The sequence below is a fragment of the Myodes glareolus genome, chromosome 17 (genome assembly GCF_982192425.1).
Source record: "Myodes glareolus chromosome 17, mMyoGla1.1, whole genome shotgun sequence".
Classification (NCBI taxonomy): Eukaryota; Metazoa; Chordata; class Mammalia; order Rodentia; family Cricetidae; genus Myodes; species Myodes glareolus.
The window spans coordinates 24,526,981-24,552,123 of record NC_142042.1 but is presented as its reverse complement, the minus strand read 5'-3'; the positions used below and the strand labels follow the sequence as shown (position 1 = coordinate 24,552,123).

The following is a 25,143-nucleotide window of genomic DNA, read 5'->3' as shown; positions in this document are numbered from 1 at the left end:
TGGGAGTTCTCTGGGAGGGGGTGCTGAGACTGAGGAAAAGTTAGATGAAGAGAAATGAAGACAGAAACATAGGCAGACATGAAGGATTGATGGTTAATACCAAACAGCCCTGAGTTTATTTCTCAGCCAGCATATATCCTAAATACAGTCAAAAGACAGAACAAAGAACAGTACAGTCAGCTAACAAACTCCCTACACTGTCCTTGGGAGGAAGCTCAAATAGGTGCATTATCTCATTCAGCTAATCTGCTTCTAGTTTCTAATGAGGAGTTCCTCTGGTTGGCCTACACCAGCCCAAATCTTAACAGAAAAAAAAATGTGTTCTTTCAAACTGGGAAAAAATGCTCTTTCTATGGGCTAACTCAGACATTACTCATCGCCCTCAAGGTTACTGAAAGAAACAGAGCAAGTAAGCTTGAACTCAATACATTTCTTTACATCAGAAATGACTCCAGATGGAAACTGAGTCACATGCGGGCTCCCACAATAGGGTAAATCAAAGAAATGGAAAAGAGCTGGTCCTCCCTATATAAAGAGTATCAAAAACAGCTAACATTACAGAAAGAGTTTCAGCTTAACTTATCAGAGGATATCTACAATTCACTGCAGGAAGAGAGTGGTGGGATAACCCTTCTGTTCTTTCATTGGTTGATAATAAAAGCTGAATTGACTAATTGCCTGGCAAAATAAAGCTGGGGAAAGGTTAAAAGGCAATTCAGAGAAGGACAGAGTTGGGGAGATGCCATCCAGCCACCAGAGGAACAAGATGTATTAGAACACAGGTAAAGTCACGAGACACACGGCAAAACATAGATCAATAGAATGGGTTAATTTAAAAGTAAGATCCAGTTAGTAATAAGCCTGAACTATCTGGCCAAGCATTTTGTAATTAACATTAAGCTTTTGAATGATTATTTAGAAGCGGGCCTGGGATAGGGTGGGACAAAGAAATCACCGTTTTCAGAAGAGTTTAAAGCTTTGTCACCAACACTGTTATCATCATTGTCGTCACAGAGAGTTTAGGAGAGAAGTAAATAGTGATCTAAAGGCATCTCCCCACCTGGAGATGTCTCCTGGAGGAGATCCAGCGTGACTTGACACCTCGGACCTCAGGGGCTCTTGTGAATGAGCACACTTCCAAAGGAATGCATGTGAAGAGGAACACCAAGCAAGAAGGGAGTGGTTAGTTATCAGTGAATGTCTACCTAGACTCAAGGAAGAAACACTTCATCTGCTCCATGACAGGACCACCCAGGCTTCATGACAATAAATCACTATTGGCTCAAGAAACACGGCTTTCACAAAATCTGGTAAAAAAGCTCTTTCCGATGTGTAAACACACTTTACCAGCTTACCCACTCGGAGAAGTACATTGTCAATTAAATCCCCAGGCTTTGACTCTCATCAGATGTTGGTTATTATGAAGGGCAGCTAATTGTCTGGCTGGTTTGTGTATGTATGTTCATGAATGCATAGTTCAATCGAAAGTCCCTAACGTTGCAGATAAAATGAAGGGGAGGGGTTGAAATTCAGTGTGTGCTGGGAGCAGACATTTACTTATTTCTTCCTGTGTAGTATCTTCACGTTGCTTCTGAGAAGAGTTTTCTTTACCTTAAAAAAAAAAAACCAAAACATCTTTTCTTAATTACAGGTAAAACCTCACATACGTAAGCAAATGATATGTTTACACACATACACACACACACACACACACACACACACACACACAATGATCCCTGCGACTAAGATGATTAAGATATTAATCACACTCAAATATTACATTCCTTTAAAACCCATACTTCTTGTCCTGAAATGTACTTCCCATCCTTCCTTGTCTGAGAAAATACTGACCTGCTTTTGTTGTTTTACATTACGTTTTCTAGAATTGTACGAGATGGAATCATATAATATGTACTCTCTGGCATGGGTTCTTTTGTTCATTATCTTTATTTTGGGATTTATTCATATTTTCCTGGGCTAGTTATTTGTTAACTTTTTAATTGCAGACTAGTTTTTTATATACATGAAGGTCATTGGTTTATCTGTTCACACAATGGATGTGATACTTGACTGATTTTTGGAGATGGGTTTTCTGTTGTTGTTAAAAGAAACTGCTAAAAATGTCTATATGGACAGAGACTTTTCTTTCTGTTAAGCAAACATGTAGGAATTTAAAGGGTGATTCTTATCAAATCTTATCACAGGTATGTGATGCTTATTCGAGAGACTCTGAGATTTTTTTTTTAAATAGTTGCCATCTTTTCCATTACCCTCAGCAGTGTATAAGGCTTCCATTTCTTTATATTTTCACAGACATTTAAAAAGCAAGTTCTAAGATTTTACTTATTCCAAGAGATACGCATGGTATCTCATTGTCACCTTAATTTGCATTTCATTAATAATCAATTAATGTCATTGAATGTCTTTTTAATTGCTTACTTGTACCCAGCTTACCTTCTCTGGGCAAGATTCTGTTATACTTTTTGGCTGTTAAATTTTTATTCTTAGCGAGTTGAGATTTCTTCATGTATTCCTCAACTGCTTCAACATATATGTATGATTTGCAAATATTTTCCAAGTCTGTAAATTCTCTTTTTCCCTCAATATCTGTTTTGAGTCAGAATTTTGACTTTGATGGAGTCCACCCAATCAGTTCATTGTCTTACTGATTCTACTTTCAGGGCAGCGCCTAAGCCAGCCTCGCCTAACCAAATCATAACTTTCCTTCTTTGTTCCCTTTTATTTTTCTTGTCATTTCTTGGTGCCAGGCGTAGAAGTGGCAGAGTTGGTTTTCATACTGGGAGAAATCAATCCATGCTTCTGTCTGCTATAGCTCTGCACAGTCTGACTATTTGCCATTTGGAGGGAAGAGGGAGCTGGAGGTTTGAAAACTGTCTTTGAAACTTCACATCCTGACATAGAAGTGGAGGGCTGCTATTTGCTGCTAGAGAACTTGCCAAGGTTTTAGTTATGGGCACAGTTAGTTTTTCTCAGATGAAATAGAAGGACCTTCATGCTACACTTTGAAATGCTAACCAGCATTTTTGGTTAGTTCACAAAACTGGGGAATGAGGAGAACTTTCTAGGCATTTGAATCTTAAAGTTAATTAGTAAAGGTTTTCTCATTTTGTGCCGCCCCCATAATTTACATAGACTATTTCTGGAATATACCTAATGACTTAAACCAATCATCAAGAAAAGTAGCGGGTGAATACTTCTGAAGGCTTGAAATCCCAGTTATAGTAAGGAAGGCTTCAATGTTCCATTTGGACACAATTTTAAGCTCTATTGTTGAAATTTCTTTAATTCAACAGACATTTTATATTTTGGTGACTTAGGAAACTAAACACTTAAGTCACCAAATATAGAAACAAAATTTCCCCTTTAAGCCATTTACTTTAACGCAGAACTTCATTCCTGTGAAAAGAAATTATTGGAAAAGTTTTGATTGAATTCAATGCATCTTTTATAGAGTAGATAGCCTGAAGTTGCTAAGTTACTATTCATGATACTCGTCTCTGTGGGAATCACTAGTGTGTGTGTGTGTGTGTGTGTGTGTGTGTGTGTGTGTGTGTGTGTAAGGCCAAGGATCAACAACTTTGGGTGTTGTTCTTCAGACATTTTAATATTCAACAGTTCTCTGAAGAAATGAAACTTAAAAGATTAATCAGTCAATCTATTTAGTTGTCAGGTTTACTAGATTGATTTACAGGATGTGGTCTGGGTAGTTCAACAATGGTGGTCTCACACCAGAAAGGTAAAAATCCATTAGTTGTTCAGTCCATGAGGTTGGTTATCTTAAACATTCCAATATGGTACTGAAGGCACGGAGGATTCCTGGAGAGCTATTGGTTTTCAGTCTGTGTTGGAATTCTGAAGAAGGTGGTTCTAATGTTAGTGAAGAAATGATGCAGTAACAGAGTAAACAGAGTAAACAAACTTGACAACAAGGCTGAATACAAGAAGGCAAAAAGTATAGTTTCCTTCTCCCATGTCCTTTTATCTGGGCTGCTACTAGAAGGTGCTTTTATCATGGGTCTTCCTGCTTCAGATAATCTGTCCTTTGGGTATATATTGTGGTTTCCAGTTTAGTGTTTTTGTAGGATTTCTGAGTGAAGCCCAATATATTTGTAGATCATTTTGTATCAAAGTATCCAAAAGTTAGAGGGTTAGAGGTGGTTTAGTGCTTAAGAACACCTCCTGCTTTTTAGAGCCCTAGTTTGGTTCCCAGAACCCATGTTGGAAGGTTGTACCTTTAGCTTCAGAAGACATGACATCCTCTTCTGGCTTCTGTGGTGCTTGTACACATATGGTATACACTGACACAGACATACACATGTGTAAAAATAAAATTAAAACTATTTAAAATGATAAACACAGCCATAAAACACTTGTATTTAATTTTCTTTGTTGGTACCTAAATTTAAGATTTTGAAAATTGCATTCATTATTCTTCTGAAGTATCTACACCGAACAGCAAAAAGTCCTTCTTTTAGTCTCTACTTCTAGAAGGGTCTCCATGACCTGTTATTTAGGTTATACTACAGCAATGGATTGCTCACCCTATGTTCATTTCCTATTGTCACTGTAATATTTCACCTCAAATATAGTAGCCAGAACAACATATAATTATTATTTTGCAGTTTTGAGAGTCTGAAATCTGACACTTATTGATGGACTACATTATAAATACCATAAAGGCTGTGTTCCTTTCTGGATATTTATTTCTTTGTTATCTGTCACCCTAGAGTATTGTCTGAGGTTTCTGTCCTGCCCAGTTCCCACAGTTGTTAAGTTCCAAAGAAATCATAGAGGTCTACGTTAGTTATAAACTGATGGGTCTATTAGCTCAGGCCTCTTATTAACTCTTATAACTTATATTATTCCATTATTTTTGTCCATGTTAGCCCCGTGGCTCACTACCATTTTCGGAGAGGCAATCACATCTTGCTTGTTCTGTGTCTGGTTCACGACTACAGACTGCAGAATAATCTTTCAAGAATTCTCCTGTTTTCATTGCCCCGCCTCTGCTTCCTGCATGATTGCCCCACCTATACTTCCTGCCTGGGTACCGATCAATCAGCATTATATTAAACAAATACAAGAAACACATGTTTACAGGGTAAAATTATTGTCTCACAGCACTAGAGGTTTTACTGATCTCTTGGTTCTTGGTCTTTCCTCAAAATTCAGAGTCAGGATCATTAAGTTAAGTCCCTTACTGGCTATCATTTTTCCTATTTGCATCTGATTATATCTTCCACATTTCGAGGTTCCAATGATTTCGTTGGGTTTACCCAGATAATCCACACTAACTTCTCCATTTTATGGTTGGCTAATCAGACCCCTTAGTTTCATATATAATCCCTGTTTATTTTTTATATGACACTATGTGTTGACTGGTTCTTGGGCTTTCAACTTGAATATCTTTGAGGGATCATTATTTTGTTTCTTATCTCTTCTTCATCCTATCACTTTCTTCCTCTTTCAGCATACGTTATTGAATTTTATTTTTCTTATTATTCATTTTAGATTTTCAAATTTATTTTGAATTATATGTTTTTGTGAGTGCATTCATGTATGTATGTGCACTATGTGCGTTTCTGGTGCTCACAGAAACCAGACGGTTCTCTGTATTTAGAGTTACAAATGGTTGTGAGTTACCTTTTGAGCTCACTGGAAAGCAGGCCTGTATCTTCTCTAAGAGCAGTTAACACTCTTCTGAGCTGACTCTCCAATCCTTTTTGCTTTATTTTTCTCCCTTGCGTTGATTGCCATCCAGTGTCTTGCAATGGTTGATCCTGATTATCAACTTGACAACATTTTGAATCATTTAGGAAGCACACATCTGGGCCTGTCAGTGAGAGTGATTTCAGAGAGGGTTAGCTGAAAGAAGAAGACCCATCCCCAAAGTTGGTATATCTCCCGAGGGTATGGTCCAGATGTGATAAGGAAAAAAGGGTGTGGGTCTGCTTGCCTTGTTTCTGTTTTCTAAGCATGTATGCCTGCTGTTCCTGCTGCCATCCTCTGTCCACACCAGACTCCAGCCTCTTTGTTCTTTCCATGGAGACTCAATACTGCAACCCTAAAGGGAGCTTCCAGGCTTCAGAGTTGGATAGGGGCTGCTCAGGCATACGACTCCATGGGCTGAGCTGCTAGCAGATGGCCTTGGTAGGACTACCTTGTCCCTTGTAAGTCATTCCAAAATTCCCCCTTCACAATATATGCACATTCTACAGATCTTGCACCTCTAGGGATGCTTATTTTATGGTAGCTGTGTGTGTGTGTTTCTCCACTCTCTGAGGGAATGAAAGTTTCAAAAACAAGACAAAGACTTTGTCTTTTTATTTTCATCTAGAGCTACAACCAAACACTGTAGGTCCTCATTAAGTATCCTTTGAATTGATGAATCAGGAGGATCTAATTAGTAATTGAAGACTATCAACTGGACCTTAATAGCATGCTTCCCTTTGTGTTCTTTGTGGTTTTTCACTGGTTATCAAGAAAACGTTCTCATGGAAACTTCCACTTTTTCAGTAAATTCCTGCCTAGTGCACACACATTTATTTCCTCATTTAGAAATCATAGATCTGTTCACCTCAGTATTCTACTTAATAGTCTATAATGGCTCAAAGATTTTGAGATTATGCATGGCATGTCTCTGCCTATCTTATCAATGCATTTTGTAGTCCATGTTTCAGAGATTCTGGAATTTGTTTATGTCTAGAGCACCACTTTCTTTGGCTCTCTGGAGGAGTCCTCTTTCTCCTTAAAGAGACTCATTAAGCACACCGATCTCTACAGATATTTCAATGGGAAAATGTACACAAGATGACCTGCTCCCTCCTCTGAGGCCTGTCCTGTCAGGGGCAAGAGGAGAGGTCTGCTCTGAGGGCTCAGGAAGACTCAGATTGTGAACACACACATTTTCTTGTTTATAAGTCAAAAGTATAGAGCCAAAGTTCTCGTGATTCTCCAGATACAATCACATCAACTCTCTTTCCATTATTGCTAGTATTGATTTTTGAACAACTGTCCTCTCCCCATCCCCCAACACACATGTATTCTATTGGGACCCTTCAGATTGTTGAGACTGATCTAGTTTCAGATTATACTATTGGAATTCAGTGTTCATCATCTTCTGTACTAGGTGTTCTATAGTTCACAAGTGAGTACACTTTATGAGCCACCTGTGTCTTTGTGTTTCTTTGCACTCTCTTAGGCTCTGGAGTCAGTTTTTACTGGGGGTGCAGCGTATTGAAACTTCAGTTCTGTCACCTGCTAGGTATTTAACTATTTTCAGTGAACTACTTAATTTCTTCTAGTCTTAATGGTAAGAGAATCATTTAATACATTTGTTGATAGTGATAAATTATTAACAAAAGTAATATACTTGGTGCTGGGTTTAGGTGCCAAATTAGTTCTAATAATTTCTACATGGTGGGCTTTCTGAAAAATTAATAATTTCTGAATTGTAGATACACAATTAATCTATATATTCCCATAACTAGATACAATTTTGGGACCTAGTAGATAATTTATAAATATTTATTTAGCAACAAATACATATTAATTATTCTCAGAAACTTAGGATACAGTTAATTTATGAAATACCTATCCATTTGAAAAGACTGAAAAATTTTTAGTGTCTCTGTGTGTACCCAATGTCTTGACCATTCTAGTCAAACACTCTACCTTTGAGTTGTGTCCCCAGATTGCCTTCATTAGAGTTTTGACTTTTTAGATAGAGTTAATCTGTATATAACTTGGTGGCATTAGTTAAACTAGGGTTTAATAAATAAAACTAACTTACTGAGAGTTGTTTGCTCAGTAAACCAAATATCCATAGGGCAATGGTACATATGGAGGAAGGAATTAGTCCAATTTGGTTCTACAGAAGTCACAAAGAGGGATAGCGGATTCCTCTGCATCGTTCATGCAGTTTTTTACATTGTGAGCCTCTAACATTCCTATGGAATCTGTCTCAGGGAAGAAGTCAATGCTGATACAGTGTTACTAACTGATGTCTACACCTTATTCAGACTCCACTGGTGTTTCTCTCAGTTATTTTTCCATTTCAGAGTCTAATACTTGAAAGCAGATTGCACTCAGTTGTCACATCTCTGTAGATTTTTCTTGGCTGTGACAGTTTTTTAGGTTTTCTTGTTTTTAATGACTGACAGCTTTGAGGTGCACTGATTGAACAGTTTGCTGAGAGTCCCACATTTATGATCTGTCTTGATGTCTTATGATTAGACTGCAATTATATATGTTTAGGAGAAGACAACAGATGTGAAATGCCTTTTCAACACACTTTGCAAAGGGTACAACTCTTTCTTGATTATTGTTTATCTCAGTGTTATCACTTGTATGATGTCCTATTATTACACTTGTCCATATCAAAGTTACCTGGACATTGTCCCAGGCCGTAAACCTTTACGGTATGTGCAAAAAATGAAGTTTATGAATATCAAAGGTTTTCTTCAGCAGAGATTCACACCTCCATCTCATTCGCAAGATTTTCCTAGAGTCCTGGCAGAAACTATTTTTGTGGTAAGTCAGAGTGTTATTTTATTTTCGTCTCAATCATGGTTTCTCTTGTATCTTTTCAGAGTTGAGTAGAAAGATAGATACAAAATTGGCCTTGAGAGTTTAAAAGGATGCTGTTTGGAAAGTGTGAGCAATGGTGAGTGGGTAGGGTTAATATGTGTGCACACAGGTTTTCTGTGAAGAAGGCATGGCATAGCAATGAGGCTTTTGATCAAGGAAGTCCAGAGCTGTGAGTCAGCCCCATGTCAAAGACAGGGTTTTAGGTTAAGATCTGAGTGAAATGATAGCATAAGCCATGTATGGGATGCCTAAAGAACATCATGGGTGCAAGAAATTGAAAGTACAAATGCATTTCGTAGGAATATGGATACCAGTTTCTAATGATTTATGGATGCTTCCTAAGAACCTGTCCTGGTTTGGGATGCTGTAGAAAAGTTAGCATGGTTTCTGAAATTTGTGGAGTTATTGGTATGTTTTTGAACCTGAGTATTGATGTATTTCCTTTACTTTGAATAGAATAAATATATTTTCTTAATTTTTTATATTTTTGAAACATAATTCTCCATTAAAATTCTGTGGAAGTTCTAAGAGAAACACACAGCAAGGTTTGACTTGTCTTTCACTCCTGAATCTTGTCTGCCTCCACAGGATCATCTGGGTTGGGTAGAGTGGATTTTCTTGAGTCATTTCGCTTCTAAAATCTTGCTTTAATTTCAGCCACAGGCTAAGTGTTTTCCATCAGCAGGTCCAGGGAAGCATTTGTTAAGCTTTTTTATTTGTCACAGGTGTTAGAACTTGACATTTGACGTGACTTTCTCCTATTTTCGGGGCCTATGAATTAAGAAAGCATCTGAAATATGCACGAAATGTTATCAGAAGCATACTTACACATAGAGTGTTTTTGAAAAGCTTTCAGTGAACTCTCCTTTATACTGCAGGTTTGAAAAGGCTTGGTGCCTCACTAATGGTCTCTAGCCAGCTGATTTCAGTCCAGGCGGCTGAAAGGAGTATAATAAGAAACCTGTTCTTTTAACATTTTCAGTCTCTCTGGAACAGGTCTGAGCAGGAAGTGTGCTGTGGGAAGTCTGTTCTCAGATTCTCCCTCCTGGCTCCTCATTTCTAGAGACTTCTTCCAAACCCAGATGAATATCTGAAATAAAATTTTCTCCTTCCATGTGAAAGAAATTAATGGATGGAGACAAGAGGATGCAACGTTTCAACACAGCTCAGTGACGAAGGACTTTCCATTGGCTCCTGATGGTATCAGAATAATTGCTTCATCATGTCTTGTTTATATTTAGAACTAAATATAAATATAAATATAAATATAAATATAAATATAAATATAAATATTTTGGGGCTAAACTAAGAGATGCTGCAACATTTCGTGCCCCTTTCCCTAGGGAGAGTCACGTGTTGACATTTATTCTGTGAGTGAAGGAAGAACATGTGTTCCAGGGCCCAGAAAATTACCCATTACATGGAATATGTTCACTGAAAATGTACCAAGATACAAACACCAAGCACTTGACATTGTCTATATTTTCTCATCCCAGATTCTAGAAACTCTTTGGCCAGAATTTACTATTTCATGACCCTATCATTGATGTAATTTTTTTAAAAAAATCTCTGGAAAATCTGAAATTGATTTCTCTTACTAACTCTTTAAGCACACGGGGAGCTTACCCTTTTATTGTAAATATATATTTTAGATAAATACATGAAGATTTAGAGAGTCATGATTTGTTTTGGTCTAATAATTATTCTAACACAAATTCTATAGTCACGAGGACCATATTGTCAATAAAATACTGCTAAAATTAACCACGATAATTAAAATATCTTTAGGTCTTTAGTCCACTATGTCTACTGAGAACTTACTCAGTTTTAAGTACCATAAGAGATTCTGCATAGGAATATGCAAAATGCCAGAGATATAGGTTTTAATTCTGAGATATTTAATAATAATAGTGATATCTGACAAAGACTCAGTATATACTTACCACTGAGACAAATCTGTATACTATACAATTTGGTCATTGCCACAGACCTTTGAATTAGATACTGTGGTTTTCCACATTTAGCAAGTAATAAAGCTATGGATTAGAAATTGTCCTTGGTCAAATTAATAAGAAGTGACAGAAATAGAGTTGGAATTTCTTTTATGTCATAGTGTGCACTTCTCCCTTGACCACTGAACTTGACCTTTGTTTAAAATGTAAACGCAATATGACTACTGTACCCACAATGCACTACTACTTATAAGACAATCCATGCTGATAGAGTAACTGTAACACAGAGAAGTAAAACAGCAGAAGGAAGGACACGCTCACCCATGTAGGGAGTGGAAGTCTTTCCTTCAGAAGGCGAGGTGGAGCTGTGTGTGCAGCTATGACAGTGGACATCAACTAAAATTAGGATCCCCTCACTCTTCACATGCACAATGCTAGACTCCTGGCTAGGTAATATCATAACAGGAAAATGATAGCTACCTCTTTCTATGTGAGTCTAAGAAAAATACTTTATGTCTCAAGTAACTTCGCGGGTCTAGATATGCTCCACTTTAAGTAAAAAAGAACTAAAGAAATCTTCATGGCCAAGCTTTTACAAAGACAATTCAGTAGGCAATGGAGTCATGGGATGCCTACACGGTCTTTTCATAAACTTTTCTATTGCTTCTGAATCCGTGGTTCCACACACAAATCTTATACCCCATCTCATGGCTCCTCAGATGCACAATGCCATGTTTTTTGAAAGCCCGAGAAAACTCTGCATTATGGATGTGATTTACTTTAATAACCACAGAAGAATATACTTAGACTGTTCAGGGACATCCATTGGCTGAGGCCATGTCTACTCTACCTGCGTCTATAGGTTGAAACAGTAGCTAATCTGCCCGCCTTCAAGTCTGGACTTTCATCCAGAGGATCCTAGTGTTGGTTCCAATATATACAATTGTTAGAGATGAAAACTCCATTCCTTTCTTTTCTTATTATCAAATAAATTCAAGTTTGCTATTCCTTTAAGAAGTATGTGTGTTTATATAAAAATCTCCAATTCATGAGACTATTATTGCTTACCAAAAAAAGCATGTTAATGTGATTGAGCTCAAGTAAAATCAGAGAAATGAAACATGTTACCGTATTTCAGGTAAATAATAAAATGAAACTCCTTTCAAAAAAACCTTTTAAAGTGCCATGAGAAGATAGAAACAGTGATAAAGGAGGAGTCAGAGATGTTCCTTGCCATTGATATGCGACCAGATATTCACTAAGAATATCTAGGGATTAGTGGAGCTGACAGTATAGCATGAGTCAAAGATTTCTGAATGTATAATAAATATTACTATTTCCATCTATTTTATAGAACAGCAAAGAAAATAAATGTGATCTTTTTGCTTTTTGTTACTGGAATAATTTTTCTTTTTCATAGCATATATTAATTACACAATAGTGAGTTTCATTATGATGTTTTCACACATACATATAATGCATTTTGGAAATGTGATCTTTGTAAAGAGCTTCTCCTCAATTTACTAAATGGCAATAAAGATTTTTTTTAGTTCTTTTATCATATATTATATCTCGACTGCAATTTCCTGCTCCCCATCCCTTCTTTTCTAGACCCATCCCCACTCCTGATTCCCCGTAAGTAAGAGCAGACCTCCCAGGGACATCAACCAAACATGGTGTAATATGTTACAATAAGACCAGGCGCATTCCATCACATCAAGCCTCAACAAAGCAACCCAATAGGAGTGAAAGTGTCCCACAAGCAGGTAAGAGAGTCAGAGACACCCTGCCCTGTTCCCACTGTTCAGAACTGCACAAGAATGCCAAGCTACTGAACCATAACATATGCGTAGGATCTAGATCAGACCCATAAAGGCTCCCTGATCTCTGCATGCTCACATGAGTCCTGGTCAGTTGATGCTCTGAGCCTTGTTCTCATGGTGTCCCTGAACACGCTGGTTTCTCAGATCAGGAGGAGAAGATTTCTTCTCCTCCTCCACCGGACTCCCAAAGCTCCAACTGATGTTTGACTTGGGATTCTGCATCTACTCCCATCAGTTGCTGAAAGAAGTCTCTAGTCTCTTTGATTCTGCTAGAATCTGGTCTCAGAATACTCTGCAGGCAGGACACAATGTAGGTTCACGGTTTTGTGGCTGGGTTGGTTTCCCAATCCCTCTATTTGAGGCCTTGACTGGCTACAGAAGATGGTCAGTTCTTGCTCTGTGTCCTCCATTACTAGAAGTTTTTGCTAAGGTCCTTTCATTAATTACATGGAGTTTACATTGCACTAGCTTTCCATTTTGTCCCCATAACTGTCCTCCTATTGAGCAACATGTGTGTTTTTATGTCAATACCATGCAGTTTTTATTACTATAGCTCTAGGTGTTGATTTATGAGTTTATCTTTATTGAATGGGTGTTTTGTTACTTGGTTTCTGTTTCTTCTTTGGTCTTCTGGTCTTTGTGGCCTGGATTTCTGGTGGTGACTCCTTTGACCTCTGATCCAGCAGCAAGTCTCTGTCCAAGTTGGGGGTTGGACATCTGGTAGCTGGGTTGGCCTTTGATGCAGCAGGGATCTCTGAGGGGTTGGATAATGTGATGAGGAAGGGAGTTGGGATTAGGGGCACTGAGGGAGTAGAGGAGATTCACTGGTCAGCTGTCTCTCTCTGGTTCTGGTGGCAGGTGTGGTCTCTGGTCTAGCTTTAAGTCTCTGTCTGAGTTCACCTACCTGTTTTTCTAGCTTGCTAGGCCTGCATCTTTTTTTCATACTGTTCTGGCCTGTACCTATTCTTCTGACTGGGGTGGCTTTCTCCTGAGCAGCGTAAGACTGCCTGAGTTGGAGTCAGAGGCAAAGCAACAGGAGGGCAAGATTTTGAGGCAGGATGGGGAGCAGTGGAGTGGGTCTTTGGTTACTGAATTAGGGAGTGGGGCAGTTCAGCAAGCAGGAGGGTCACTCACCTGTTCTTCTGACTGATATGGTCTGCAGCTGAGCAAGTGAAATGCACCGGGGTTGGGGACGGAGGGTCAGTAGTGGGGAAGGTGGTGAGGAGGGGGGCAGTGGAGTGGGTCTTTGGGAATCAGATTTAGGGAGTGGGGTAGATCAGCAGGCAGGTAGGTCACTCACCTGTTTTCCTGACTGGTGTGGCCAGCCCCACTGGAGTTGGGGCAGAGAGCTGCCGTGGGGTAGGCGGTGAGCTGGACAGAAAGAATTCCAGTTATTCTCTGTATAAGAAACAATGGATAAGCTCTGTGTGGGTCAAAAAAGCCCACATTAGACAGGATAGACAAGATAGGAAAATGTAGCTACAAGGTGGAAGGACAGGGAATACAATGAACTTGAAGACAAGGGATATGCTGAATTCATGTTATGAAATGGCTTGTCTTCATGTCATCATGCCATTTTTGAGTTAATATTTCCTCTAACAGTCTAGATAAGTTGAAGATTCATTTGTGAGTCCTTTTACTGGTTTTCGTAAGGACTAAAAATCAGCTGTACATCTGCACAACTGTGGCTTGTGATCCTACAACAGGAGAGGACAGAAATAAACTTAAGGGTTAAAAACACTTCTGGACAATGTATGTTCAATAATATTTAATTCTCCACCCCACAAACACAGTGAGACTACCAAAATAATGAAGCATAATGACAGGGTGTCCCCCATTTTAAAGTATACTGCATTTTCATCTGAGTTATGTGGCATGTTTAATAAATTTAATTTTGAGTAGTAAGTCATTCAAAAGACTTCTTAAAGTTTGAGCACAGGTAGGTAACATCTTTCATTACGTTAATGTTTGATTATCCAGAGACAATTTTCAAAATGACTGGCAGAGGGAAGCATAGAAAAACAGACATTGAATTTCTCCTCCAATTAAATCAGAATTAATTGTGTTAAGATTTCAAATACAAGGTTTTGTTTTCCTAAAATTAGAGAGCAAAATTAAGTGTACTAAAGCTCTTTAAACAAAATCTTAACTATTGTCTATGTGAGGGAGATGGAGAAATGGGGAACAGCATTTCTGTGTTTTAGATAGAGACCTAGTTATTTTTAACTGCTAATAAAGCAAAGCAAACAAAACAATCTATGGGATTTCTTGGGGCTGAAGAAGCTCTTCCGTGGTAGAGTGATTACCTGCCATATGTGAAGCCTGAGCTTCAACTCCCAGTGTCATCCCCTGCCCCAAAATATTGAAAAGCTTATGGCGGATGAAATTAGGCAATATGGATTCATTCATTCAAAAGGTATTTTATAGAAATTTCTGTATTCCAGATTTTTTTTTTTAAATCCAAATCCTGTGGGTATAATGGACAATAAAGCCAAACTCTGGCTGGTCCTCTCATGTCAAGAAGAAAGACAATGGGAATGAGGGTATTGTTCTATGGTAGATTGTGTTCTTGGTACCCATGAGGCAGTGAATTTAGTCCCTGTACACACACACACACACACACACACACACACACACACACACACACACACTGAGAGAAAGAGAGAGAGAGAGAGAGAGAGCAGCAGCAGCAAATGATGTTAAATAGTTGGGATGTCAGGGAGAGCTTTCTTGACAAAAATGCTTAACTTATGCCATCAAGCAGATAGGTGAGGAAACATGTTCCCAGTTGTGAAAACGGGAATGAAGGTGGTGCGGGAGAATTATCTGTATTCTGTCTGCCCCGCGCTCGGCCTCGCCCGCAAGAACGACGCGAGACACTTAGGATTCTTCTGCAGTAAAGCTTTATGCGTCTTGAGAGGGAGAGCATAAGCTTACATGGCGGAGACCCAGAATGAGGGGAACCCAGCCCTTATAAAGGAAACAGTCCTCGCTTCTGACGTGTCACTCTTGGATTGGTCCGCTGCCCATTATCCCAGATGATGCCTCGGGAGTAGGCAGGGACGCAGCAGTGGTAGAGAGTTACCAAGCACGTGCGCTGGGATTAAAGGCGTGTGCTACATCACCTTGAACTCACAGAGATCTGCCTGTCTCTGCTTCCCAGGCATAGGGGCCAAAGGCGTGTACTACCACGCCTTGAGGTCACAGAGGTCAATCTGCCTCTGCCGCCCAGGCATCAGGACTAAAGGCGTGTGCCGCCACACCTTGGGGTCACAGAGGTCAATCTCTACCTTTGTTCCTAGAAGCAATGGAGAATGTGGTCCGGCCCTCCACATCTGTCAATCATATTTTAATAAAATGCTGATTGGCCAGGCAGGCAGTATAGGCGGGAAAGCCAGACAGGAAGTAGGGGTGGAGCAAAGAGCCTGGGAGTATTCTGGGAAAACAGGAAGCTTCCTCAGCGACTCCTGTGCAGACCACCCAAGAGACAGCATGTACCCTGCCCAGCTGAGAAAGGTATGGAGTCATGTGCTAATGTAGATAAGGATAATGGGGTAACATAAGTTATAAGAGCGGGACAGAAACCCCAACAAGCCCGCCCCCTCATGTTACATGAAGGTGCAGCTGAAGCTAACATAAAGAGTAAGATAGGGAAGGTTGTAGAAAGCGGGTCATATGGGTCTTTGGATTCTACATCGTTTTTCATCCTAAGCCATGAAAATGCATGAAGCAAGTAGGTGACTTAATCAGATATTAGGGCTTGCATCTGGAGAGAACAGCTGTTTTGTTAAAGGACTGATTGTAACAGGTGTGGAGTGGTTGAACTATCACAGAACTGTGTGAGTAAAGCCTCCAGGGACCTTAGAGGTACCTCATAAAGCAGCAGGTAGCAGAAATAAAGAAATAAAGATTTCTTTATCCAAAGAAATAAAGGATTGCAAAGATCTATAGGAGATAAAGTTGGCATGACTAGGTGATAAAATGGGTATGAACTCTCTCTATTTAATATATTCTCATATACTCTGTTCTTACATGTAAATGCATGTATTGTGTAACTATGTTATTATTAGTGAATAAATTATTAGTGAATATTATTAAATGAAATCTCTGCATTTCAGATTGGTGCTTGTGGTGGTTTGAATAAGTGTGGCCCACTTAGATAGAACTCATGTGCGAATGCTGATCCCATATGGAGTGGCACTATGAGGAGGTATGGCTTTATTTGCGTAGGTGTGACCTTATTGAAAGAAGCGTGTCGCTGTGGAGGTGGGCTTTGAGGTCTCGTATGTGCTCAATCCATGCCCAGTGTGACATTTAATTCCTGTGGATCTGTTGAGCAAGACGTAGAACTCTTAGCTCCTTCCTCTGTGCCATGGCTGCCTATACGCCGCTGTGTTTCTGGCCATGGACTAAACCTCTGAAACTGTAAGCCAGCCCCAACTAAGGTTTTCCTTGATAAGATTTGCTGTGGTCTTGATGTCTCTTCTCAGCAATAGAAACCCTAACTAAGACAATGCTTTATAGAGAATGCTTAAATAGAACAATCTTTATGGTAAATTTATTTCTCCTTTTAATACAGATCTTTCACTTTCTCTTAATTAAGAGCGATGTTCAGGATTTTAATATTCAAAAAGTATGAAATGGCTGAATGAGGAAGGATAGGAGGGCAGCTTTTCTCTTTGCTGGACAACTCATTAGCTTAAGAATTCTACCTTATACTTTGCTCTGTTTAAGGCTGAATTCTGCAAAGTTTCTTCCAAACCACTCCTCAAAGAAGTCACTTAAATAATGACTCGGTTATAATAATGGATTAGAGTTAAAGTGACATTAAAGGTGAAAAATAGTGAATAATATGTGACCATCATCATCCATGCAGGACATGAATGATTTAGGGTGAGCCTGCAGAATGATATTGGAAAAGTGACTGGGCTCAGGTTTCTCCTTACTGCATTTTTATTTTACTGATTTTTCTCCTGTTGCAATCATACAATTCTTTTTGATGAATTTTGCAACTTTTATGATTCTGATTTGTTAGAGTAGTTAAAAGAAGTGTAAATTATAATTAAAATCTTCATGTGTTTTCATATTTTCTCAAATTTTTTTTAGGTAGTGCTTAAATCATTGCCCCACAAATGTGGATTTAATAGCATGGTTTCCTGTATGGTGCCATGCCTGAAAGTCTTGTCTGAGAAAAAATGTTCTTGGGGTTCTCAGTACAGGGTCCACTGATTACTCAGGAGAGATAGATGTATCTATAGGAGACAGCTGATGTGGAACAAAACATTTAGGTATTTTTGCCTGCTATTAGTATTTATATAGAGAGTAAATTTCCCTTTCAAAGCAATGAGCAGTGGGAAATGGTATTTCTTTTAGTGGACAAACTAAGTTGCAACTAAGTGGCCAGCTCCATGGATGTTTTATGGGATGATTTACTCAGGGGCCTCTGGTTGTTAAAAAGACCAGAACTTGGCAGCATCTAGTGTTTTGGAGAGCTTGCTGTGATGTGTTTCCAAGACTCCAAATGCAGCAACCGTACAACACATCACTGTACAGCACATTACCTTAGCCTACTCATAGCAGGAAGAACACTTTAAAATACAATACTACTAGGGCTCTTGTAGTTTGTCTTCCTTCCTTCCTTCCTTCCTTCCTTCCTTCCTTCCTTCCTTCCTTCCTTCCTTCCTTCCTTCTTTTGTTTTTGTTTTTGAAATGGGATCTCTGGCTGTCTTGCTACTCACTCTGTTGAGCAGGTTGGCCTCAAACTCTGAATCTGCCTTCTGAGTACTGGGATTAAAGGTGTGCGCCACCAGGCCCAGCCCCCTCATAGTATTTTATCTTTCTTTTCTTAGTCATATGCTCATTGTCAAACGTAAACTACTGGAAATGGTACAACAATCGAGAGTAGGTCTGGGGGATATTTAGGTTTAACTTTAAGCCCATTTTCTTGATAATACAAACGATCACCTTCAGTTTGCTATTTTATATTGTAAGTAATTCATTTGGCTTGGAATTTCCTGTCTCAGGGAGCATTTCTAAGATGCTCTTGACACTTAGCTTCTGTCACTGGGCCACTGAGCCAACAGTAAGTGCCGCTGCTGTGAACAGGGAATGGTAAAATGGCTGCCTCTCTCACTCAGCCATTTTAGCTTCAGCTTCCTTTTGTGTACTGTCTTTTGAACGCCAGGTGCTTTTTCTGTCCTTCTGACAGCATTTTTTCTGTGAAGTCAAATTGATTTCTGTCTTTCTTTCTGCTGAAAAGTGACTGATAGCCCTCTCTTAATCCTCATGTGTTCTTGTCTCTGGTCAGCAGTCTATACTAATTATCCTTGTGAGATGGGAAATGTTTTAAACTAATAAAGTGGCGTTTTGTTCACTAAGCCCATACAGATTTGAGGTTCAAATTCTACCATCTTTAAGATTTTTTTGATAACTCTTTCCTTTTAGTGGAATATTTCTTGACTCTAGAAAGATTCAAACATTTTTAAGATTGCACGTATCATATCATATGTATAACATCATATGTAATTCAATTTATGTTGCTACACTCTTATAAAGGGGTTACAAACTTTATTTCCTTTGTATTTTCATGTTGGTGAGTATAAATGAACTCATTTTATAGTTAAAGATATCAATGTTTCAAGAGATTATATAGTTTGTCTATGTTAATATAGCAAATGGAAAAGTCTAAACACATGTAAGATAACATTACTTATTAAACACATAGTTCTCAAATTGCAATACTTAATAAATCCTTGTTATGGGTGAGGCATTGTTTTGGCAATGCCTTTGATGATAGAACACTGCTAAAAGGTAAAGTTCATGCTTTTGGTCTCCTTCTTCCTTTCCACAACTGATATTTTGAGTCAAGATTTTCAGTATAAACGCAAAATGAGATGACCTGCTTATCCCTTCGGGTTTTTATATTCATTAACCTACCAGAAGTTCAGAGATTTATTTTGGAAGGAGGAAATGTTGTCATATTGGAGAAACTACCAAACTATCACCAATATGGTGTGCCCACATAGAAAGATGGAGTGAGAATGGGGCTTGAACCATATTCACTTGACAGCATGCTTTTATAGAACAATTAGATGAACTGTGGAATTCTATGAGGAGCAGCAAAAGCAGCCCAGGTAAAGAATCTGGACATGGCTGGCTTCTCAGTCTTGGCCAAACTTTGTGCTTCACCAGCAGACCAGGCAACAGCACATGCGCAGAGATCCACACTGAGGTGCCTAAGGTGCCGCAGTAACGTCCGAGCGTATTCTCCTACCCTGGAGTCTTGTTCTGTGATCTGGCGCCACCGATTGGGCTCTCACCAGCCCCACAGAGCAGGTTTTCTACCAGTTATATCCTTTTAATACAGTCCCTGAAGCAAGAAGTCACCTTTTCTTCATACTTAATCACGTGGCCGGAAATGGAGTGACTCCACAGAAACGATTTCTTGGCCGTTCATTTCTCTAGGAATTCTTAGAAGGAAGTCTCCAACATTCTGAGATTGTGGTGTCTGGCAGTTCTGTTCATTTGGAGAAAAGCTGGTGGAAGTTGTCACTAAGATTGAAGTCCTGGGGTGATATTTAAAGCGCCAGCAAAATAACTAAAGCTTTAAAATGTCTAGAAGATTGTATTTCTTTGAAAAAAGATTATTTGGGGACCAATGTACAAAGGGGCCCGTGAAATAAGAGGGACGCTTTAAATGAGATCTTGATTTTTTTTAATGGTGGCTGCCCAATGACTGAAACTCCATTAGAAACACACACACACACACACACACACACACACACACACGAGGCTATATAACATTGGAAGCTTTAATTGTCTTGTATTCATGAAATATTTTGAAGTAATGTTTATAATTAATGATTTACTTTGATATTGGCATTGTGACCAAGAAATCTTAAAAACACCTCCTGTTAAGCATAGTTCTGTAAATGAGGGCGCCTTTCGGCTTAGGTTGGACAGGAGGGGAAAACGCTGCAGTTCTGCACATATCCAGCAGGGGTCAATATGTTTTCATCATTACATAGGGAACGCTCCCAGGAAGGAGCCGCAGTGTTGATCCTAATTGGAGCAGACACAAGGATCTTCTATAATCCTCTGACATCCTTTTCAAATAATAATTCTTAGGTGGGTGGTGGGCTGGTGGCTGCAACGCCAGTGCGAGGCTTCTCCACAATGGAGCCTAACCATTGTCAATTATTTTTGATGTATGCTAGCTTAACTTAAGGCTCCTTCTGACTGGCGTTTCCAACCCACAGAAGGGCATTCCTCCTCCTAATTATTGAGACGCAGTGCCCAGGATGGCCAGAACCAGAGTGCTGTTTGGGCTTAATGTGCTCTCCAAAACCCATCCCCTCTTCCCAGGTTCCTTGGGCTTTTCCTACTCAGCACAAAGAGAAACATATGCTTTCAGTCAAGGATCTTAGGAATGGTCTACTTATAACCTTAATTGTTGAGGCCATTTGACTTTAACTCATTAAATGCCAGACCTTGAAAACAATTAGAGACATCCTGAGTGCCTATGATAATAGTCACGCACATACGTCTCCCAACAGTTTGGTAATCACAACTAAATGTTCCTTGCCCATGCACTCTCTAATAATTTGTTTAGGGGCTCTGCCAGCTGTGGTATGTATTAAGGGAACCAATTGTTGTCCTTTGTGTGCATTTTAAAGACTACTGGTGGCCCCAGTCTCTAATTGTCAAGCAGAGGCATTCTTCATGCCCCCCCCCCCCCGCCCCGTCTCCTCCCCTCCCCCCCCAGCTCGTTCAATTTTTACTGTTTTTGGCCCTGGATACAGCCCTTTCTGCAGATCAGGGGAGTGAATGTCTCCATGTAGAGACATTTGCAGAAATCTGATTCTGGAAAGCCAGGAGTGTTGAGCAAGAATATATTACCAGGACACTGCGATCTAAGATGGTTAACTGCTTGTGTGCTGCTGCACAGCGCCCTCAGGCTCAGGGAGAGCAAGGCTTTTTACCTGAGGCCTTCTCAGTTCTCTCTAGCAGGAGGTTGGGGAATGCCTTTTGGACGGCGAAATACAAGCTGGAAGGTACAGCGAGCTTGGCAGACTAGTGGTATTTAGATCTTGCACCAGGGTTAGAGGGAGTCGGTGGAAATTTCCACTCCATGTGGAGTCTGGTGGGTTCCTAAAAAGATCCTGTGTCACATACCAAACTGGTATATGCTTTTTATACTTGTAGGTGCACTCTACACACCTAAAACTGTTGACGCTTCTTTTACCGTCAAGAATCACCAATACCCTTTAAAGTTCACATTGCCATATTTAACAAAGCAGGTAGGTGATAACGTTCTTTGATGAGAACACTCCATTTCCTGTCTTTTGATTCCGTGTCTATGTTAAAAAATGTAGGAGCCATCCTCAAATTTAGGTTGAGGTAGAAGGTTTTCATGGCACAGGTTGTTGATTCCATCTTGGATCTGACAGTCCCCTGATGGGCACTCTACCACCGATGGGGAGTCAGGAGAAACTGGGGAGAATTTTGGGCTCAGCCTTGGCAGTTGCCAAAGGCAGATTCATTTCCCAGTTCTTTTTTTAAGAAAAGTATTATTTACACCAGTATAAAAGGAGTTTGCTGCACAAGAATGAATTTCTTAGAAATAAGCATTTATTTATTTGCTTCCTTAGTGTCTATTCTAATGCCAGAATCTGCTACCAGTATGGGACTCTATTGATGAATAAAACAGGCTTGGGCTGCATTCCCATGAAGGTTACATGCTGCTTGCTAAAATATACATGCTTTGAAAATATGTATGTTCTAAAAAAAAAAGTTCCCAGTGTATTTCTATTTCTTCACTTCACACATTCACTTCTTCATATTTAAAATGTAGGCTGAGATACTCCTTGCATTCTTTGAAGGTGAAGAAAAACTCCAACTGCAGGGTGAACCACAGAATTTCGATTCCTGCAGAATGGCTGCAGTGTCTTAATTGGGAACAGGGTGGAAACGAACTGGCGTACAAATAATTAACAGATTAGAATGCTTTTTAGAAAGTTCGCTCATTCATAAAATGGAGTCACATGCCTCTGGAGCAGCTGACAGTGGGGTTCAAGGTTGCCCATCTCCTCTGCGGGAGGTTATGATAACGCAACATGGCCACATCTTGTTCTCACAGCGAGGCGTCAGGAGAACCAAATGGGCTCTGCCCTTACAGTCCTGACCTTACAAATTAGGAGCAGTGAGAGGAAGCAGCTTCCAAATTACTCTTTAAGACTTGTGTGCATTTTAGGTCTTCCCACTGAGTTTACTGTGAAATATGGAAGCAGCCTTAAAGGAGAGTAAATTGGTTTTCTTCACTTGTTTGCTTAAATACATCTCAAAGTTCAAAGAATGACCGTCTGCATTTAACTGAAAAAAAATTGTTTTGAAAGTTAAAGCGAAACCCAGTTCTTGAAGCTATAGTTGGTCTTTGGTTTTTGTTAGGGTGCTTCAATTTCTAGGGCATCTGGAAGCTGGTACCTTGGGCATCCATCCTAGGCTTTTGGTAATTGTTAGGGTGTTCGTTTCAAAACTCAGCTTTGATCTTTTACTTTCCCTCATTTAGAGGAAAACAACAACAACCACTATTCCAGGACCAGTTGGTGACCCCCTCTTCCGCTGATCCATCTTTCTTTCCCTCCCCAGAAGATGTATGTATTGATAAATGGTGTTTTCTGCTCGTGTTTACCTTCAGTTGGTGAACAACCACAACCAGTTACAGCTTCCTGACTAGAAGAAAAGACTATGCTGGGGAGGTCATGGGCCTGAGGGGAGAACTTACAGCTGTTGTCTTGCTATATGAACATGATGTCAAGCTACTCCATTGGAAATACGTTTGTGTCTACAGATTACTGTGACTCTTAGCTTTCCTTGTCAGAGAAGTTTCTGGTTGAAGTGGACAGTGGTTAGTGCAGAGACTCATAACCTGTGTTAGTACTGAGGCCATGGGACTGTTGAGTGCTCAGCCCTAAGTGGACTGTTTGTATCTTAAACCCAGACCCTAGCTTATGGAACAGCTTAGAAGAGGTGGGGGAGGGATGGAGAATGTAAGGTTTTGGGAACAGGTAGGAATGATGTGAAAATCTGTCTTTCAGCCATGTCATGTCTGTGGTACTCATAAACACACAGAAGCAGTAGCAGTTTGGGCAATATTAGGCCTATCAGTATTCTATCACCGAAAGAAGAGGGACTCAGGAGGCCCAACCCTACCCGAGGAGCTCGAGAAGAGGCATAGTTCACAAAGTATAGTCCTTGGTGACGCTCGTGTTCAGGTAAATAGAAACCAACCCACCTACACTCATGGAGGCATGATGATGGATTTCCCTCTGTATGCTGTGAATACCACTGGTTAATAAGGAAGCTGGCTTGGCCTGTGATAGGGCAGAGTAGAGCTAGGAGGGGTAAACTAAACTGAATGCTGGGAGAGAGAATTCATGTAGCCGCAGCAGGGGACAGATGTCCTGGAACTTTGCCAGGAAACCACGAGCTTCTTGGTAAAAGATAAAATAATAGAAGTAGGTTAACCAAAGATGTAAGAGCACTATGCTTAAGTGATTGGCCAAGCACTGATTTAAATAATACAGTTTCTGTGTTATCATTTCAGTTCTGGGCAGCCGGGAATGAACAAGTGACCACCCCTGGCAGAGACAACCTTAATTAAATGCATTAGGACACAAAGAACAAAACAATTATGGAAAGAGTCATGAAACTCATTGGAAAGAAGAGGAGGCTCCATGGGAGGTGAAGGGGTTGACAGGGAATGTGGGAAAATGGATCAGAGAACATTCTATGTATGTGTGTAATAAGATTGTAAAGGAATAAATTAAAAAAATATATACCCCCTCCACAAAAATATACCTCCAAATTTCAAAAGATATTTGAAAATCCAGGCTCTCTTTTGCTTCTGAGTTTGGGACTTCAAATAAAAGAGGTTACTGTTTACCTGGCTGTAGATTTTCTGCTTCTAGACCTTTCATTTCTGTTTGCTGGTGCACTCCTCACAAAAGAACAAACCGACAGAGAAAACACTGTTGCTTGTGGGGAGAGTCCCACTGCCTGGTCTTGCGCAGATTTCCTACTGCGTGGGTGTCCAGTAGCAGGGCATAGTTCTCTGTCCTTATGTAACAGTCGATTTTCTTGACTGATGAAGAGGTGTTGACAGTTATAAATGGATTTTGAAATAAAAGGGAGTTAGGGTTTTTCTCAGACCGCCCGGGTTGATCTTTTATCCAGAAGACAAGAGAAATGTTTAAAGAACAAAACGTTATTGGTCATTTAAAGATGACTCTTAAGGGTTGTTTGTTTGTTTGTTTCCACTTTTAATCTGGAAACAGAAAAGTTAGTCTTATTGTACCGTGTTATGCCATGTTTACTTGATAGCCATTGGAGGCCTGCTTTTTTTTCTGAAAAGGAAATGGAGGAAGAATGGATCTGGGGGAGGGCAGAGGCAGAGGGGAGGAGCCGGGAGGAATGGAGGGAAGGGAAACTGGGGTAAGGGTGTATTGTATGAGAGAAGAATGAAAACAAAACAAAGCTTGCTTTAATCTTAGTGAGTTACTTCTGTTAGATGTGGGACAAAGGTATAATATGAAATCTGGGTGCTAGCTAAAGCCTGTGTGCATGAACCAGTGGGCAGTAACTCAGATACTTACATTATTCCTTGGCAACCCAGTATTGCACAACCTAGCTTTTCTCTTATATGGTTTTCTGACATTAAAGAAATAGTGTCATTTTGATTTTTAACTTGCAGTTGACCA

General features: G+C 39.7%; 1 protein-coding gene and 1 long non-coding RNA gene across 2 annotated transcripts in view; one reads left to right on the top strand and one right to left on the bottom strand.

Moving 5' to 3' along the window:
• Positions 1-24,328, top strand: part of LOC146891197 (uncharacterized) — a 44,714-nt gene extending 20,386 nt beyond the window's left edge. The window contains exons 5-7 of the mRNA XM_087897450.1: positions 21,590-21,684; positions 23,482-23,658; positions 23,991-24,328. Coding sequence (XP_087753576.1) covers positions 21,590-21,684; positions 23,482-23,658; positions 23,991-24,047 — 329 coding nt within the window. The 3' untranslated portion in view covers positions 24,048-24,328. The remainder of the gene's footprint in view (positions 1-21,589; positions 21,685-23,481; positions 23,659-23,990) is intronic.
• Positions 12,948-13,758, bottom strand: LOC125414771 (uncharacterized). The gene is made up of 2 exons (XR_007236365.3): positions 13,686-13,758; positions 12,948-13,139 (listed from the first exon to the last, which is right to left on the bottom strand). It is a non-coding gene; the product is annotated as an uncharacterized LOC125414771 (long non-coding RNA).
• Positions 24,329-25,143: the final 815 nt, after the last annotated feature.